Source organism: Phascolarctos cinereus, unplaced genomic scaffold, assembly GCF_003287225.1.
Source record: "Phascolarctos cinereus isolate Bilbo 61053 unplaced genomic scaffold, phaCin_HiC Scaffold_7;HRSCAF=346, whole genome shotgun sequence".
NCBI lineage: Eukaryota > Metazoa > Chordata > Mammalia > Diprotodontia > Phascolarctidae > Phascolarctos > Phascolarctos cinereus.
The window spans coordinates 183,779,114-183,798,771 of record NW_027556180.1 but is presented as its reverse complement, the minus strand read 5'-3'; the positions used below and the strand labels follow the sequence as shown (position 1 = coordinate 183,798,771).

At 35.3% G+C, this 19,658-nt stretch overlaps 1 protein-coding gene across 1 annotated transcript in view; it reads right to left on the bottom strand.

Annotated features, from left to right (window-relative positions):
* The window catches only part of ROBO2 (roundabout guidance receptor 2), a 709,376-nt gene that overhangs the window by 98,146 nt on the left and 591,572 nt on the right, over positions 1-19,658 (bottom strand). Inside the window, exons 11-14 of the mRNA XM_078147421.1 lie at positions 15,261-15,342; positions 10,799-10,961; positions 8,870-9,036; positions 5,273-5,394 (exon numbers count right to left, since the gene is read on the bottom strand). Of these exons, the coding sequence (XP_078003547.1) occupies positions 5,273-5,394; positions 8,870-9,036; positions 10,799-10,961; positions 15,261-15,342 (534 nt within the window). The remainder of the gene's footprint in view (positions 1-5,272; positions 5,395-8,869; positions 9,037-10,798; positions 10,962-15,260; positions 15,343-19,658) is intronic.

Here is a 19,658-nt window from a genome sequence, read left to right as displayed (position 1 = left end):
TTGCTTTGCCCACTCTACTGTACTCCTTAAACCATAGTATAATGGTGACCTACTTAATAACTGATCTAGTATCAAGTGTTTTGACTTGAATTTATGTGGTTGCCATAGTTTTTTCAAGGGGATAAAAGCAAAAAAATTTGTAACAGGAGGAAGAAAAAGTAAAATGTTGTACACATTCTATTAAAGAGAACATACTGTTTCTGCAGCATATGCAGACCATGCTGTGGATTTTAAAAGTTAATTTTGATAGGTGAATATTTTTAGGTTATAACATAACCTTTAGATTTTAATGTGTTATATTTTGAAATGATATATTTGTGAACATTAGCTTTATGAGCAACTTGATCTTTTGTAAACCAATTACATATGGTGGAATTGCTGTTACACATCAATTCAATCATAATTTAAGCAGAAGAGATATTTATTGAAAATCAGTTTCCAGATGTATCTGTAAGTCACATTCCATCTATACCGTCTCAACCAATAGAAATTTTTTCTTCCTACTCCTATGGAAAGCATGGAAGACCAGACCAAAGTGTAAAGTCATAAATTTCTCTAATAAAATTTTTAATTGACTTTTTTTAAAATACAGTTATTTGTTGTTAACAGTCTACAGTCAACTTCCAGGCACTCTTGTTTTTGTTTAGTTCTGTCCAACTCTTCCTGATCCCATCTGAGATTTCCTTGGCAAAGATACTGGAGTTCTTTTCTATTTCCTTCTCCAGCTTATTTTACAGATGAGGAACTGAGGCAAACAGGATCGAGAGACTTGCCCAGGGTCACACAGCTAATAAGTGCTTGAGGTCAAATTTGAACACTGAAAGATGGATCTTTCTGACTTCCTCTCTCCACTAAGCCACTTCCAGGCACTCTGCATTTCTCCATTCCTCTTTTTATACTTGTACCTTTAATTTTTCAGAAATTGTGATGCTCCATGCTTTTTAGCCATATTAGCTCTACTGGAAAAATGTTGTTAAAAGAAAAGGCCTTGGCTTCAGGAAGAAGTCTGTGGTCATTGGACTGAACAATTTTCCATTTGCAATCCAGCCTGCTTTCTTTTTTTCTATTCAATTCTGAGCCAGTTCATTGTCAATGTGTAGCATCTGCCAAAGATTTACATGCTGACAGACCACCTCTGTGACTTGCCATACTATGGTATATCATACTTTAGACAATAGGCATTCTTCATTCACTTTTCCCCCCGCTGTTATTGACAAATGTTTTGAATGAATATAAATCTCATTAAGGAGGTTCTGAGGTTGATGAAGTCAACATTCTGTCATAGAAATCAGAAGCTGAATTTCATATTCTCTAGGTCACTGTCAAACACCTTTGGAAAACATATCTCCTTGTTTTTTATTTCACTAATAAATCAGATGGCCACTGAACAAAGTTATGTCCGTTATTCTAATTTCAAGTAATCTTGCATGACTCTGAGGTTCATGAGAGACATGAATCCAATATACATCATGTTGGAAGAAAGTCTTTAAAGGGTGGTGGAGCCAAGATGGCAGAGTAAAAGCAGTGACTTGCTTGAGCTCTCCCTCAGACCCCTCCAAATACCTATAAAAAATGGCTCTGAACAAATTCTAAAGCAGTAGAACCCACAAAAAGAGAGTGAAACAAATTTCCAGCCAAAAACATCGTGGATGGTTGAATGGAAAGGTATATAGTGCCAGGCTGGGAGAGGAACACAGTTTGGCATGGGCACGCAGGCCCCAGCAAACCTAGAGGAAGCTTCAGAGGACTGAATCACATGCAGCTGTCGCAGTTTCCAGACTTCTCAACCCACGAACGCCAAAGACAACTTAGAAGGTCAGTGGGAAAAGTATGCTTCTGTGGTGGTGAGAGAGAAGCATGGTGGGGTTCCAGCCCCATTCCCAGAGCTCAGCCCCAGGGCAGCAGCTGTCTCCTGAGCTTCCGGGCCACAGATAGAGGGGAGATTGGGTGGCTGATCAGAGGAAGATTGCAGGGATCTCTCTGCTGGTGCAGGATTCTCTTGCTTTGCCCATGCTTAGATCTGGGTCACAGTTCAGGGTGGCAATCCTGGGGCAAGGAGGAGCGCTGGTGTGGTGGAGCTTGTAGTGGCTGTGAAGAGAAAATCCTCACAGTTCCAAGACAGAAAAAAGTGCTTGTGCTCACTCACAGACTGGAGCACAGGCCAGGAAAGGAGTAAACACCTTGCCCTTGATCATAGCACCTTGGAAGACCTGAAACTTTACAGGACCCTAGAAGTATCTCTGAAAACAGCTGCACAAAACCCCTGAAGCTTGGGACAGTACATTCTCCACACTGCAACTCCTACCTTAACAAGGAGTTTATAACTCAAGTAATTGGCCATGATCATGAGCAAGCAGTACAAAAAGAGTCAGACTATACTATCTTACTTTGGTGACAAAGAAGATCAAAACATACAACCAGAAGAAGACAACAAAGCCAAAGTGCCAACATCAAAGCCTCCAAGAAAAATATGAATCAGTCCCAGGCCATGGAAAAGCTCAAAAAAAGATTCTGAGAAGTAAGAGGAGTAGAGGAAAAACTGAGAGTGATGCTAAAGGAGACCCTAAAAATACTGAAGAAAATAACACCTTAAAAATAGCCTAACCCAAATGGCAAAAGAGGTCCAAAAAGCCAATGAGGAGAATGCCCTGAAAAGCAAAACTGGCCAAAAGGAACAGGAAGTCCAAAAGATTACTGAAGAAAATATTTCCATAAAAATTAGAATGGAGAAATTGGAATCTAGTGATGATTTGAGAAATCAAGGCACTGTAACAATAATCCAAAATAATGAAAAAATAGATGAGAATGTGAAATATCTCATTGGAAAAACAACTGATCTGGAAAATAGATCCAGGAGAGAGAACTTAAAAATTATTGGACTATCTGAAAGCCATGATCAAAAAAATAATAGCCTAGACATCATCTTTCAAGAATTATCAAGGAAAATTGCCCTGATATTTTAGAACCAGAGGGCAAAATAGAAATGAAAGAGATCCCCCAAGGAAAACTCCTAGGAATATTGTAGCCAAATTCCAGAGTTCCCAGGTCAAGGAGAAAATATTACAAGCAGCCAGAAAGAAACAATTCAAGCATTGTGGAAACACAATCAGAATAACACAAGATTTAGCAGCTTCTACATTAAGGGACCGCAGGGCATGGAGTATGATATTCCAGAGGGCAAAGGAGATAGGACTACAACCAAGAATCACCTACCCAGAAAAACTGAGTATAATCCTTCAGGGTAAAAAACGGCCATTCAATGAAATAGGGGACTTTCAAGCATTCCTGAGGAAAAGACCAGAGCTGATTATAAAATGTGACTTTCAAATACAAGACTCAAATGAAACATGGAAGAGGTAAACAGGAAAGAGAAATCATAAGAGACTTATTAAGGTTGAACTGTGTACATTCCTGCATGGAAAGATGATATTTGTAACTCATGAGTCCTTTGTCAGTATTAGGGTAGTGGGAGGGAAAAAATTATATGTATGTATAGATAGATAGAGGGCACAGGGTAAGTTGAAGATGAAGCGGTGATATCTGTAAAACACAATTAAGGGGTGACAGAGGATTATATTGAGAGAAGGAAAAAGGGAAGTAAATTATCTCACATGAAACAGACAAGAAAAGGCTTTTACAGTAGAGGGGAAATGGTGGAAGGTGAGAGGGAATGAATGAATCTTATTCTCATAGGATTTGGCTTAAGGAAGGAATAACATGCACAATGGGATATGGAAATCTATCTGACCCTAAAGGAAAATAAGGGGGGAAGGGGACAAGACAGCAGAGAGTTGATAGAGGGAAGGGCAGATTGGGGGAGGGGGTAATCAGAAGCAAACACTTATGAGGAGGGACAGGGTCAAAAGAGAGAGTAGAATAAATGGGGGGTAGGATAGGATGAAGGGAAATATACTTAGTTTTTCACAACAGGACTACTACGGAAGTGTTTTGCGTGACTACAAGTCTATAACCTGTATCGAGATGCTTGCTTTTTCAATGAGGGTGGGTGGGGAGGGAGGAAGGGATAAAATTTGTAACCCAAAGTTTTAAAAACACATGTAAGAGAGAAAGAAAGAAAGAAAGAAAGAAAGAAAGAAAGAAAGAAAGAAAAAGAAAGAAAGAAAGAAAGAAAGAAAGAAAGAAAGAAAGAAAGAAGGAAGGAAAGAAAGGATGGAAGGAAGGAAGGAAGGAAGGAAGGAAGGAAGGAAGGAAGGAAGGAAGGAAGGAAGGAAGGAAAAAAAGTCTTTAAGGCAGGATTTTGCATTAATTAAGTGTTGTTCTTGAAATAATCAACAATCAATCTGCAGAGTGGGAATTTCAGCCAATTATGAAACTATGGAGAAAGAATCAGCCAAATAACAGGTTGTACCAACCTGCTTCTTCATACCTTTAACAAGAAAAATCTTGATAAAGCATGTGTAGATTATTCTCCTAAAAATAGTGTAGTTATCAGGAAGTAGACACTTGCTTAAGCAATTATTAATGTTTCCTCTTTTTTCAGGAGTTCAAAAAAGAATATAAGGCTGGGAAAGCACATCAGTTTTGCTGGTGTTTAAATCAAACAGCATCTTATAAAATCAGCACTCAAAAACATTTTGGACATAGCACATTGGGACAGCTAGGTGGCACAGTGGATAAAATGCTGGTCAAGGAGTAGGGAAGACACAAATTCACATCTGGCCTGAGACACTTACTAGCTGTGTAACCCTGGGCAAGTCATTCATCCCTGTTTGCCCCAGTTTCCTCATCTGTAAAATGAGCTGGGCAAAGAAGTATCTTTGGCAAAGTATCTTCACCAAGAAAACCCCAAAAGTGGTCATGAAGAGCAGTACACAGCTGAAGCGAATGAATAACAACAAAGCAGGAACAGAACTTGGAAACCAATTCTTGGTTGGCATTAGCTTTGTCAGAAACCATTGCATATTCTCCTGTTATTTTGCTAGATCTTTTTTGTTATTGTGTTGCTGTTATAAGTACTAGCTCAGAAAAGCATTTTTTCTACTTTAAAAAATTACTGATACATTTTGCTTTGAGTTCACATAAAGATGGGCATTTTCTTATCACATTTACTATATAATTTCAAAAAACCTAAACATGTTGGACACAATATATATATTGGATTCAAAATAACATTTTTCCATCAAAACTAATATTTCATTCAATTTGTATGGTTTTTCATTTGTATATTAAATAACTTGTCTTTAGTGTCTCAATTAAATTAAGACAAGGAATACAATAAAGAAGAATTACTTATGTATTACAAATCACTTACTGTCCATGTAACTTGAACTGTGGTAGGAGTCAACACAACAGGGTTATGAAGACGTACGATGACATCCCCCAGTTCTTTCTGCACTTGTCTGTGGTCTACTCCTTGTGCTGGTGGGCTTATATCTGTTGGTACACAATCATTTATTTTTGTTTTATAGTATTTATTTTTGTTTTATAGTAACTTATATAATCAGATTTATAGCATTATTTTAGCACAAGGATATGGCATAACCTGGCCTTATAAAATAAATCATCAAATAATATTTAAGTATCTCTTCACATAATGTTATGCTGAAAAAGAAGTCATCCTCACCTTCACGAGAAGGTTAAGTTTCCACAGTGGAAAAACATGTTCTAAGCAGGGCCTATTCATACAGATATTATTTTCTTACTGATAAACAAGATATCAACTAAAATATTTTGTTACAATATTTATCTCATGATAGTAGAGAAATTTTGCTTATCAAGAAGTCATTTCTACTCAAATCTAGGAACTTCATGGGCAAGCTGTTCCCTACTAATAAATGCAGCACTTTGGAAAAGTAAATTAATTCTTCAGGCAACTACATGTTTACCTAGCACACTCATAGCTAGTGTGTTGTGATACCACTGGCTTTCTTTACTTTTCTAACCATGTTTTGCCCAGAAATTCAAAATAGTGATAAAATACAAACAAACAAACATGAAGGGGAAATATGGCTGACCTGAGTTTATAGGTATATATATGTGTGTGTGTACTTGCATGTATGTGTATATGTATGTACATATGTATGTTTATATGTGTGTACGTATATGTATATGTGTGTGCGTATGTGTATGTATGTTAGAAGTGAGGAAGGGGTGATTGGCTGGAGTAGAATTTTGGTGGAAATATCTTCCTCCCTTTTTGTCCTAAACAGAAGTAGTGATTTAATGAAAAGTTATCTGGAAAGAAAAAAGATGGAGATAGTTTGAATATTGATCTCCTTGGTATGATAAGGCAATATAGTAGACAGATATTCACTACCCACTTATACTACTTTTTACTGCCCTATAACTCTATCAATATATGCATGTTTGCAATTCCATGTTAGAAAAAAAAGGCTATTCCTACAAAATAAAGCACATTGTATAAAATAAAAGTACATACAAAATAAATTCCCAGTTATTGATTTTAAAAATGTAAATTTACAACAATTATACAATAGAAGTTGAGGTTGAAATTCCCTTCTGATATGCTTTGATTATATTTTATTATTATACTAATTTTATTATACTATACTTTATTATACTAATTTTATTATTTATTTATTATTATACCAATTTCTGGTTATACTTTGTGAAATACAATGCATTTATTTAAGCAAATAAGATTATTTGCTTGCATAGCATTATTGTTTTTATATTACATATTACATACTTCATGATACTGTAAAATTAGAATCTTGTTACTTCATTAAAATAGATTTGCATTTAACTACGGAGATAGTGTAGCAGTTTTTTCTGATTTTAATTTTGCTATGCTTGTATGAACAATAAAGCTTTCTAAATTTATTTGATACTGTAAGCTTTTCTTTTAGTTGATTAATATAAATTTTTAGCTGTGTGTATCATCCTATACTCTAATGCTGACTTTAGCTGAAGTCTAGGTATTTGCTCTTCATTGAAAGAAATATAAGAGATGTTCAGATGTTGTCATGGATAACTTTTGAAAACTGAACTAACTGAAAAAGGTCATTTATTTTTTAAAAAAAGGTTTTTTATGCTCTAATCATATCATGTCAATTGTAGCAGTGACTGAATTGGCCTACATGGGCTATTGGCTACACAACTTTAACTCAAAAGTAATCCTGGAATTCAGACAAAAATCATGGGTTTTCCTCTCACAGATATGTTAAGAGCATATTTATTTTGTATCTTCCCTGCACTAAAACACAAAGATCAAAAACTATTTTGGTGGCTCTGTTTTGACTTTTTTTCACTGAAAAGTTATTCTGGTTTAACAGGCTTTGGTAAATAGCATAGTTGATGCAGGACCTGACAAATGCTTCTGAATCTATTGTATTTAATCACACAATACAAAACTTCCAATCTTCTATGATTCACATTGATGTGATCTATATTATATGATCTACAAAATTGCCATTTTTTTTTTACTCGGGCAAATGAAATACCTTAATGCACTGTAATTGTTGAAGTTACAATTTTAATTTCTTATCTTACATTTCAGGTTCAATGATTTAATTTACTCCTTAAATACAGAGACATGGAATTAGATTTGTATCCTGGTAAAAATGAAATATTACCATTATTCACATCTTCATGTTCCTCATTGTGCTTTTTCCTTCTACCTAGACAGGCTCTTAATCATAGAAAATTAATCACATGACTGTTGAGTGAACAATAGTAAAATGGCTTTTCCCTCCTTCTTTGACTGTCATGTCAGTAACTTTAAAAAGTCACATGATGATTTTATTTCACTTGAATACTTTAAGGAACCATTCCCTATTATAATAGTGTGCTAGTTACTATCATTGAAACACACTATAATTATAATAATATTTTATGCCTGTGTGGTGCTTTTCAGAGCATAAAAATACCATTTTGCATTATATTATGTAAAAAAACACTTTGACAAATAAAAAGTAATTAACCTCTTCTTAACAGCTCTTTTAGACGTATGTAATAAAAAGTGATAAGCTCATTTTTATATTACATAATTGTATTCCCTTTTGTGGCTAGAGGGGACTAATTCAGTAAAAACATAAAAATGTGGCATAAAATTAAGGGGGGAAGGTTTCAACACTTGGACCACAAGCTTCTCAGCAAGGGCAAAACCCCCAGCTGAGATGGAAGGAACATACTATCTTAACCTTTTACATTAAGATTCAGTCTGCTGAGGAAGAAAAAGCTTCATTTTTTGGACCAAATGGTTCATCTTACTCCCAGCTCATCTTCTCATAATTGACTCACACACACACACACACACACTTGCTAGTGGAAAGGGTATATAATTTTACTACTCTATGGCTTCCCTCACCATCCTTGTAACTTTCCAGACAAAAATATCTCTCTTTGGCTGTCATTCCCTTGTATATATAGTCTCCATCATTAGAATATATGACCTTGGCGGAGAGGGACTTTCCCCACTATTGTGTTTGTATCCTCAGCACATGACATTTTAAGGTTGGCATGTAATAAGGTGTTTATAAGTGCTTTTCCATTCATTATCCAAATAACTTAGGTGAGAAAAATTTCCTTTATTATAATCATGTACAAACCAGGGGTAGATAGCATGTAATAAACACCTCCTCTACCCTCTATCTTTAAGTGTCCTGAAATCTTCATCTTTGGCTTTACTTTTTCTATAAAATCCTGGCCAAAGAATGTAAAATGGAATGTTATGCAACTAAATCTATAGGGCTGAGAAGGGCAAAATATCTTGCCAAAGTGAACAGGATGTTTCTTAATCACAGAGTCAAACCTACTGAACAAATATTAAAAGTCATAATGAGATATTCATTTATCCTTGATCCATATTTAACTAATTTATTCACAAATCTACACTAAATTTATCTTTCTAAGCACTATGAATAAAGTCTGCATTTTCCAAAATTACCTTGTGTGCGCACAGGATCAGACATGGGGCTAGGGTCACTAAGACCGTGAGAGTTGATAGCTCTCACCATGAACAAGTAGATTGTATTCGGCCGCAGTCCTCTTACAGTGTGCAGCGTCGTCTTGACATGGTTTGCCACAGTTTGCCAGCTGTTGCTCACTGATTGGCTGAAATGAGATTTAAGACTTACAATTCAAGCATGGGGAAAAAAGGGCACGAAGAATGGGGTTGGATTCCAATGACAAAGTTTAATGATTGGAAATTAAAATGAAATGGGATAAATAATAAAACACGAAACACTTGGAGTTTTCAGCTCAGTAAATGAAACAGTCTGATGAATTCAGATAATTCCACAACAAAGCAGAGCCCACCTAACAAAAGTGCCATGCACAAAAAAATTAAACTCAGCCCAAGAGATGGGACAGCCTTTGCTAAATGCACTGCAGCCACTAAATGAACACCTGTAAAAGGAAAGGGGGCGTGGGGACCAAGAATCACAACATCAAATCTGAACAAGAAATATGATCCTCTTAAATATATGCAAATATATGTGTGTATTATATATATATATATATATATACATATATACCTTGGAAAGAATTAACCTGTAGAAAGAATAAATGGACTACAGAGTAAATTATGCCAACACATTTTCCTGTTACAAGATGTGTTCTCTTTGCATCAAATCCACATGCAACATTACAACAGAGCCTTCTAAAACTACACATCTGTAAAAGAAGAAAGGGAGCGTGGAGTAAATATTGCTTTCTATGCTTACATTCTTAATAAAATTGTACATTTCACAGTATATTGTGATCTCTCTGAATGATGAAATAGTTTAAAATTTAAGAGCAAAGAGCCATCCCACAATAGTCACAGAGTCATTTTTACACTTTATCTAAGGTTAAAAGCTTCTTCTATTAAGGATGAGGAAAGAATGTGATTAAAAAAAATAGCTTCCAAGTGTTTATTTTTCAGAAGAAGTGGAGCAGCACAATAGTAAAATTATCAAAAAGCAATTGCTATTTTCAAAAGCACTTTAACTATCTGTTGCTAAAGAAAAGCAAATAAAGGAAATAGAAAAACAAAGTTAATATTTATAAAATTGATAAAATTCTAGGTTTATTCAGCTTGTCTTTTATATTTCATAATCACATAAAATAAACATATTGAGATAAGAAAATAAGAATTTAATTTATTTTCTAGTTTGTCTTAGAAGACAATCAAATCAATACATATTTGTGTTTATACATATACTTATCTCTCACTCTATATGCAGATATAGAATATAAACATTAATTCAGTTCCCCCAAAGCATATATAACCTAACTATGGTTTTTAAATTTTCTCTCAGGCATTCTACAAAAACACTTTTGAATATATACATTTCAAATATTTTAATTATTTCAGTTTACTATCTACTTATTAAGAAAAGATTTCACTATAATCTGTTCATATATATATATATATATATATATATATATATATACACTACATATACATACACATATATGCATATACGTGTGTATATCTATCTATCTATCTAAACTGGAAAGTGCCTGAGCTTTAGCTATTCTCTCCCAATTAACCGGCTCTAATGACATATTAATCTATAAAGATCAAGATAAAGAAGAAAGGACCAGTTGTGTTTATGGGCCTTCAACTATATCCTTGCAAACCTGAAGACACAGGCAAATACTAATTTTAATTTCCAATTTATAAACAGTTTGTTAATGGAAACAAGAACAAAGTCTCATCTTTGACTTCTAAATCATCAGAAATAAGGTTCCTACATAAGTTGGTTAAGTTGTCATTTTCCATATAACATCACCATTATGACTCTATTGTACTCTAAGAATATATACTACAATTCTTAGCACTTAAAAGTTAAAAAAAGAAAGACATTAAGAAGTAAAATTGTTCACATACCTAAAGGCCTCAATGATATATGCATTAGCTGGTAGGCTTCCAGGGCTGCCTGGTTGCCAGGACAAGGTGACACTGTTCTTACTGACATCAGTGACCTGAGGTTTGGATGGTGATCCAGGCAGATCATTTAAATCATAATTTTTACTGATTGTTGCTCCAGATTCTGTAGGGGGTCAAATATAAAATAGTTAACTTTCCTTGCTTATTAGATATTATTGTTAACGATATCAATTTACCCTCCCCACTCTTATACCTTGTTTATGTCACTTTGTCTTTACCCTTGCCCTAAAATGCATTTTGCACAGTAGTCAATTTGTATTATCCGCTACCCCTTACATATGTTCCATGCATTTCTACTTCCATGCCTTTGCTCACACCACAACCTCAGCTTGACTTTGGTGACCTTTGCTCAAACGTTAGCTCCTCCATGAGGCATGTCCTGTTCACTGAAGTGGGGAATGATCTTTTCTTCTTCTGAACTCAGTACTTCTCATCATACTCTTAGGATGATAAGATCATAGATCTAGAGTTGGATGGTACCTCAGAGGACATCTACCCTACACCTGCCATTTTACAGATGAGGCCATTGAGGTAAGAGTAGTAAAAATGAGAGACGGTATTTTAATCCAGGTCCTCAGGCTCCAGGGCAAAGGCTCTCTCCATGTTCCATGCTATCCTTCCTCCTATTTTCTTTTTCATATTAAAATTATTTGAGTCATATCCACTCACTCACCCCCATTAGAGTATAAGTTCATAGAGGGTAGGGATAACATGCTTAAAGATAATAAATGTAATAGCTATTAACAGAAGCAAGCAATTACATACAAGTTGTAGTTCTTTTAATTTGCAAAACCCTTATCAAGAAAGGAATAAACAGAAATGTGTGTGTGCATGTATGTGTTTTCCTATCTTTTGCCTGCCACTTTTGGCACATTTCTCTTTCTTTTTCTTTCTTTCTCTCTTTCTCTCTCTCTCTCTCTCCTTCCTTTCTTTCTTTTTCAGATGCAGTTATGCTGTCTCATGTAGACGTTTCCTTATTTCCTTGTAAATTCCATATTTGACTTTTCCACTAGTATATCATAACACTAGTTAGACATATTGGTTGTGGTTTTTGTTCGTACTATTACAAATAGAACAGAGAGGTCATTTTAAAAAAAATTTTTTTTGGGGGGGACAATGAACTATTAATGTTATCACTGAGTGAAATATTAAAAGTAACACTGAGACTTATTTGTAGCCTTGATTTCAAACATTTATCTGGCCTATTGGCTGCAAGCATTTTTCCCACTTCCGATTCTTTCCTTTTAATTGTAGAAATGTTTTTTTGTTGTGTAAAATCACAGAATTTGAGAAATGGAAAGACCCTTAATGGCTACTTATTCCAATTCATATGGGAAAGGTAGCCCCATTATATCATACCTACCAAGTAGGTGTTAAGACTCTGTGAAAACTTTCCAGAAGAGAGGAGCTGCCACCTCTAGAAGCAGCAAATTCCAACTTTTGGACAATTCTAACTGTTAGGAAGTTTTTTCTTGACAACAAAACTGAATTGTTATCTTTGCTCCTGGTTCTATTCTCTGGAACCAAAATTAAGTCTAATTCCTCTTCTACATGGCAGTCCTTAAAATAATTAAAAATCACTATCACGTCTCCTTTAAATCTCTTTTGAAGGCTAAATATACATTGTTTTTTCAACTGATCCTCATAGGATATGGACTCAATGTATACTGAATATTGTATCAATCATTCTCTTGGTTCTACTCATTTTACTTTGCATCAGTTCATACAAATCTTCCTTGGTTTCTCTGAAAGAATTTGTTCATTGCCCTGAATTTGTTCAGACATTCCACAGCTGAAGGGCACTGCCTTAGTCACCACTAAAAGAACTTCTAATAAATAGTTTTGTAAATATTGGTCCTTTTCTTCTTTTGAGGAGCTCATGTCATCCTAGAACTAGGTCCTATAGTTCCAACCAAGGCAGAAAGGCCTCTAGTGTGAGCTTGATCATGTATTGTATATCTTTTATCCTTGGACTGGTCTAAATAAGTTAAAAAAGTTCATCATCATGATGGATTCCCTCCTTGCCAACTTATCAGTGTTCCTCTTAGACTTACACTCTGGTGCCAAGAATTGAGAAAAATCCTTCAGAAGAGGTTTGATGAGGACAGAGTACAGCAGAACTATCACCTCTTTACTGCTATACTTCTTCTGATATTGCCCATTATGGCTTTAGTTGTTTTGTTTTATTTTTGTTTTTTTTTTGACTTACACAATATATTGTTTATTCATATTAAGCTTATAATTTACTAAAATGTCATATCTTTTTTTTTCAGGTCACTATATAATTGTACCTACATAAGCACAGAGAAAGCAAGCTTGGTGAGGTTGAGCTTTTGTTTAAGTGAAACACTTTGCTTTTATCCCTTTTGAATTTTATTAGATTCAGCACAATGCTCTGCACTGCTGGGATCTTTTTCTAATATTGATTCTGTCATCTAACATGATAGCTATCTCTCATAGCTTTGGATTATCTGTAAATTTTATAAGCATAATATCTGTGCCTTAATACAAGTCATTGATTAACATTTTAAATGGTATAGGGCCAAGCACAGATTCCTGGGGTACTTCACTGGAAACATATCATCCTGACATTGAGTCATTAACAGCCATAGTACTCCTTGAATCTGGCCATACAATCTGTTTTGAACACAATAATATTGTAACCATCTAGTCCACATCTTTTTGTCTTCTCCACAAGAACAGTACTTTCTTTTAAAAAAAAAAACTTTGCAAAAATCCAGGTAAACTATACCCACAGCATTCCATCATTTACTAGTTAACTAATCCTGTCAAGTAGGAAATGAACTTACTCTAGCATGATCTGTTATTGACAGTTATGATGGCTCTTTCTAATTTACATTCCCTATTACAAAATTTTAATAGCTATTTATTTAATGATCCATTCTAGAATTTCCCCGGGAATTAAAGTCAAGCCAACTACATTATATTTTAAAGGCTGTTAGTTTTTTTTTTAATTTGGATATTTCTTTCTTTTTTTTTTTACTATTATTACCATTTTCCATACTCTTTCAAATGTAATAGTGTCATATCAGATACAGGGTTTCAGAAGTCAAATCTGCCTGTCCTTTTAGGACTAGAAGATGCTTCTCAGGACCAACAGATCTGAACTAGTCAAGAGCAACAAGGTTCTGTCTTAATATCTCCTTACTTATTCTGGGTATCAACTCCCTATTACTCATTGTTTTGTTACATGATTTCCAGCGCAAAGGTGATTCTCCTTGGCAAAGAGAACAGAAAAAAAAGTCAAGAATTAAGCAGCTCTGCAATCTCGCTTTTGTCAGTTATCATTGTCACACCCACTCCAATAAAGGTCCTATCCATTTCCCCCCCAAATATCCCTTTTTGTTGTTTTTGGATCTCCTTGTCAAATTCAGCTCATTCTGAACTTGAGCACTCCTGACACTATTTCTACATGACCATGTCATACTCTTATCACTTTTTTTAGTTACCTCTTTTCTTCTACCTTCAGTACATTTCTTTTTAAAATCTTAATTGGTTGTTGTGTCCTCTTTGTATCCATTTCACTTACTTCATAAAATCTCATTTTCCCTACCCATTGGAATTGCTTGCCATTCTGTTTTCAGAATTTCTTAAGCATCTCCCATCCCTCCTGGGATGACTTCCCTGTAGCATTTCAGACTACGAGGTATTACCTACTGGCTCTCTTGGATCATCTCACACTTACACCTTAGATTAGTTTTAGATCTACAACTTTTGGACTTAAAAAAAAATAACTTGGCATCGTCCAGTGCCTAAGACAGTGTGCTACAGACAGTCATGATCAATAAATGTTTGTTGACATAAGTGTTATCTTTCAAATGGCTACAGGTAGGTCCTGATTAATCACATTGGCAGACATTGTGATGGGAACTGTGGCAATACAGAAAAGAGATATGATATGATCTTTGGCCTAAATGTCCTTATAATACTTACTACTGATTTCTTCTTTGTTAATACTTAGATCTTTGATACAACACTTTTGGTACTCCTTTCATAATCACAGACCATGACCTCTCTATGCTTTCTCATAGAGACAATTTGTATTTTTAACAATTTCAGAAGTTACTGCCAATCCCCCTCTGCTCCCTTCCTTCTAAAATATGATCACATTGAGGCAAGCCTTCTGATGATTAGGCTTTCTACATATAAATAGGGTGGAAGTTAGACAACAAATCACAATCTGCACCTGGTCTTATGTAGTCGCAAGAGCTGTTAGAGCTCAGATATAGCTTGGCAGAACCCTAACAACCTTCAAGTTCTTGGAACATTAGATTAGTACTTTAGTGGAGGCTCTATTTAATTGAAGTTAATTAATCAGGCATATTTTTATGCTTCAAAAAATTTGAGCCTGCTACTCTCAAGGCATTCACTAGGAACTCACCAGTTACATCTAACACAGCACTCCATGATGTCTCTCCACTTGAACTTGTAGCCACACATGTGTAAGTGCCAGTATCAGAAACCTACAATGCAAAAAAAGGGTAGTACAAAATATTTCAAAGCAACTTTTCCAGATAAATATTACATTTCAATTGAGGTAATCTTTAATTCCTTAAATAAAAAAAAATGTTTGACAGCCTGTTATAAGGTAAACAATATGATAAAAGAAGTACAAATAATTTTTCAGTTATGAAATTTTAAAGTTTGTTTCCATAATATTTCTGCAATTGATTTTTTAAATAATATGGCAAAACCACATAATGATTCACCTTACCCCACCACATAGTCTGTTATGCTATAACATAACAATCTCTACTTATGTAATAATTCTGTCTTTACCTGTATGTCTATCTGCCTATATCTTTAACTATCTCTGTATTTCTTTTCTTTGTTCTTTCTCACTATACATAGCTATTATCCTCCTCTCCTAATATCAATATGCATAGAGAATTCATAGTGTCACATTAAAAAATTCAGAATAATATTTTCTCAGAATACTCAGGAACATGAGCTGATACGAGAAATTATTTCAATAAGCCTGCAAATGAAATTATATGTCTCAAACAAATTATAATTGAGAGACTATGAGATAGACTTGGGCACATAAGCAATAAACAAGTAGATATACCATTTCTTTTTCTTTTTGTTATTTCTTACTTTCACTTTTCTCTAAACACATGGAAATGTGTGAAGAATGAAGTAAAGAAGTTAGGTGGGGGAAGAGGAGTAAATTTTTTTTGCTTGAAAAACCACTAGTTCTCTTAAGAATTTAAACTCTATCTCTAGACCCATGCCATATAACTGTGGCCTCTGCCTCTCTCCAAGCCTGAATGTGTCAGCCTGAATCCAGGCTACTCATCTCAGGTCTGTTTGCTCCAGAGATTCCTCCAGCTGTCTGGAAATCTTTTCTGAACCTGTCTCAAATTAAACTGCCAGTTCTTGTCTCTTGATTGTACTTCTTCAGGTCATATTGTTGGCTGATCCTGCCTACTTGAGATAGGCCTTCTGAATCTTTTCGGACATAGGGTGGACCTTGAGGGAGGGCCTTGAACTTAGCTCTCTTAAAAGGATCTTTCTCAAGCCACTAATATTTGTCTGGACTCATTCCTCAATGTTCAGCACACTCTCATCCCATTGTACTCTCTTTATCTCATTGATTCTGAATCATTGGCTGGTCAAGTATAAATTTGATTATCCCCAACTGCATGATCCCTCACTCCCAAACTCCTCAAAATTACTCCTACCTTCAAATTTCTCAATACAGATCTAACTACTTTCTCCACCGTGCTTTTGGAATTCCTGCTCAATAATTTAATAATTTCCTTTATCTCATATTGTTTCTTTTCTTACTTCTTCCATCTTCTGGAGCTTAATGAGACACTGTAAAACAGGCTGACCTTTCTAGTACTAGTTAACTTTCATTTATATCTTTAACTGGCTGGTTGAGGTCAGGGCAGTTAGAATTCACTGCTACTATCAGACTCCCTACCATCACCACCACTACTCAGCAACCTCAGCTGAAAAAAAAAAAAGTAACTACTACGTGCCAGGCACTGTGCTAGTGATATAATTTTCACTACCATGCTGACAGTATTTTTCTCCTCTCTGGCTTCTGCCCTTACATTAGATAACTAATATTCAAAACCTCTTCATTCTTCCTCAGGCCTCCTAGATCTATTTCTCCCTCCACCCTCTCAGCTGAAAACCTTGACTTATACTTCATAGAAAAATTGAGGTTATTGGATGAGACATTTTTCTTCTTCCTTCCTCATCTTCCCCTAATATTTCTTCTCCATTATTTTTCAGGAAGTAATGTCTCTACATGCATCCCCGATTCAATTCCTACTCATATTCTGCAGCATACTGTTCCCTTTATTATCTCCATTCTCTCTTAGTCTTTTATCTACTAACCTCTTCTATGTTACTTACAAAAATACCCACATCTCCCTCATTTAAAAAAAATAAAAAGAAACAATCACTTTGTCCTGCCGTCCCTGCTAGCTGTCATTCTGTATTTCTAATCATCTTCTTATCTAAACCCATTGATTAACTTGATTAATTTGAGAAATATTGACAAACATTATTTACAATCACTGCCTCTACTTCCTCTCCTCTATCAGTTTTAAACCCTGTGCATTCTGGTTTTTGACCTCATCATTTGATGAAATCACCCTCTCCAAAGTCACCAATGATCTTTTAATGGGCAAATTTAATGGTCTTTTCTCAATCCTCATCTTCCTTGACCTCTCCACTATCTTTCACATTGTTAGCTACCCTTTTCTTTTGAATATTCTCTCCTGTCTAGGTTTTATGACATTGTCTCCTCCTAATTTTCCTCCTACCTGTCTGACGGTTCTTTCTTGGTCTCAAAGGAGACCAAGATCTTCATCCCAGTCATACCCACTAATGCCAGATGTCTCCCAAGGCTCCATCCTAGTTCTTCTTCTTCCTCTTATCTTGCTTAATGATCTTAGATCCTACGGGCTCTATGTATCTAATTTTCAGACCTATGTAGCTTACTCTAACCTCTCTCCTGGGCTACAGTCTTGCATCACCAATGGCCTCTTACACATTTTAAATTGGATATCCTTTAAGAATCTCTGACTCAACATGTCCAAAGCAGGCCTCACTTTCTTTTACTCCAAACCCTCTTCTCTTCCTCACTTGCCTGCTACTACTTGAGATCATTATGATCCTCCCAGCCATCTAGGCTCAAATTCTGGATGTCATATGTGACTCCTTTCTCATATCCATGCCCATATAGCTAATCTGTTTCCAAGTCTTGTCATTTCAACTTTAATAACATCACTCATTTGTGTCTCCTTCTCTTCATACAGCCACCACACTGATGCTTTTATAATAACTTTCTGGTTGGTCTCTCTGCCTCAAGTGTCTCTCCACTCCACTCAGTTGTTCAAATGTTCTTCCTAAAATGCAGGCTAATCATGACATTCCACTCTTATTCAATAAACTCTAGAGGTTTCCAATTAATTCCAGGAACAAATGTAAAATCCTTTGCTTGACTTCTAAAGCTCTTCAAAACCTGGCCTCTTCCTGCTTTTCCAGTTTTCTTTCACTTTCCTTACCCCATGTACTCCTCAATTCAATGTCTATTCAATACTATATCTCCCAACACCGGACATTTTTACTTATTGTTTTCTATGCCTAGAACTCTCTCTCTTCCTCCTCATTTCTGCCTCTTTGCTTCCTTTAATTATCAGATAAAATCCCATCTTCTATAAGAAACCTTACCCAGTTCTCCTAAATCTTAGTGCCTTCCCTCTAAAACTATTTCCAGTTTTCCTTGTCTACATTTTTTACGCAGTTGTTTGCATGTTATCTCTCTCAATTGACTGTGCCATGGAAGCAGTGTGAGATATTTATTATTGAAGGCAAAAGGAGAATGGGGTGGCAGAGGATGAGATGGAAAGATAGTGTCATGGAAGCAATGAACATGAGGTTGGACAAACTTCAGGAGATAGTGCAAGACTGAAAGTCCCAGTGTGGGGGTCACAAAGAATAGGACATGACTGGAACTGAACAATAACAAAAAAGAGGAAAAAGATTTTGTGATTAAGTCACCAATGAATACACTGGGATCAAAGAAAAGTATTTCTTAAAATTCCTAATTTGCTTTTTAAATTCTCTAATACTGTATTTCAAAAACTTCAGTGCAGCAACATATACAGTCTCCAAGGTTTGAACCAAAAGAAGTATGGAGAAAATAACTGGGGCTAGACAGATGCAGCTCTCTCCTCTCCCAACAGTGCTATAATTTACCTGGATATATTAAATCCTATCTCTATTGGCTATTGTTGGCGGGGATAGGTAATCAAAAGTTCCAAGGGCCAATGGTAATAGCAGAAACTAAATAAGAAAGCATTGTGGCTTGATGCAGTACACTATTAGTAATAGTGAATGTATTCCAAATCAAGTAAAACAACTACAAAGTTAGTTCATAATAAAAATGAATAATCTAAAAACCTAAAAAATTGCTTTTCCTAGAGAAGCCTTTATAAAAGGCTTTTAATAAAGCAAAGGGCAAAGAAGGAAACAGCAAATCATTCCAGTATTCTTGCAAAGAAAATCCCAAACGGTGTCACAGAGAGTCAGATATGACTGAAAAATGACTGAATGGCAAAATAAAACAAAGAGAGGTTTAAAATGAATGTAAATCTCAATACATATCTCATGGTATGTACTTAATTTGTATGTTTCTTGGTTATGCGTCATTTCAAAATGAAAAGTTATCCACACAACTATATTTTGTTAAAGTATAAAGTTATTGAGCACAGTCATACCATACAGACCATACAGTGTCAAACTGGGAGTTAGAAAA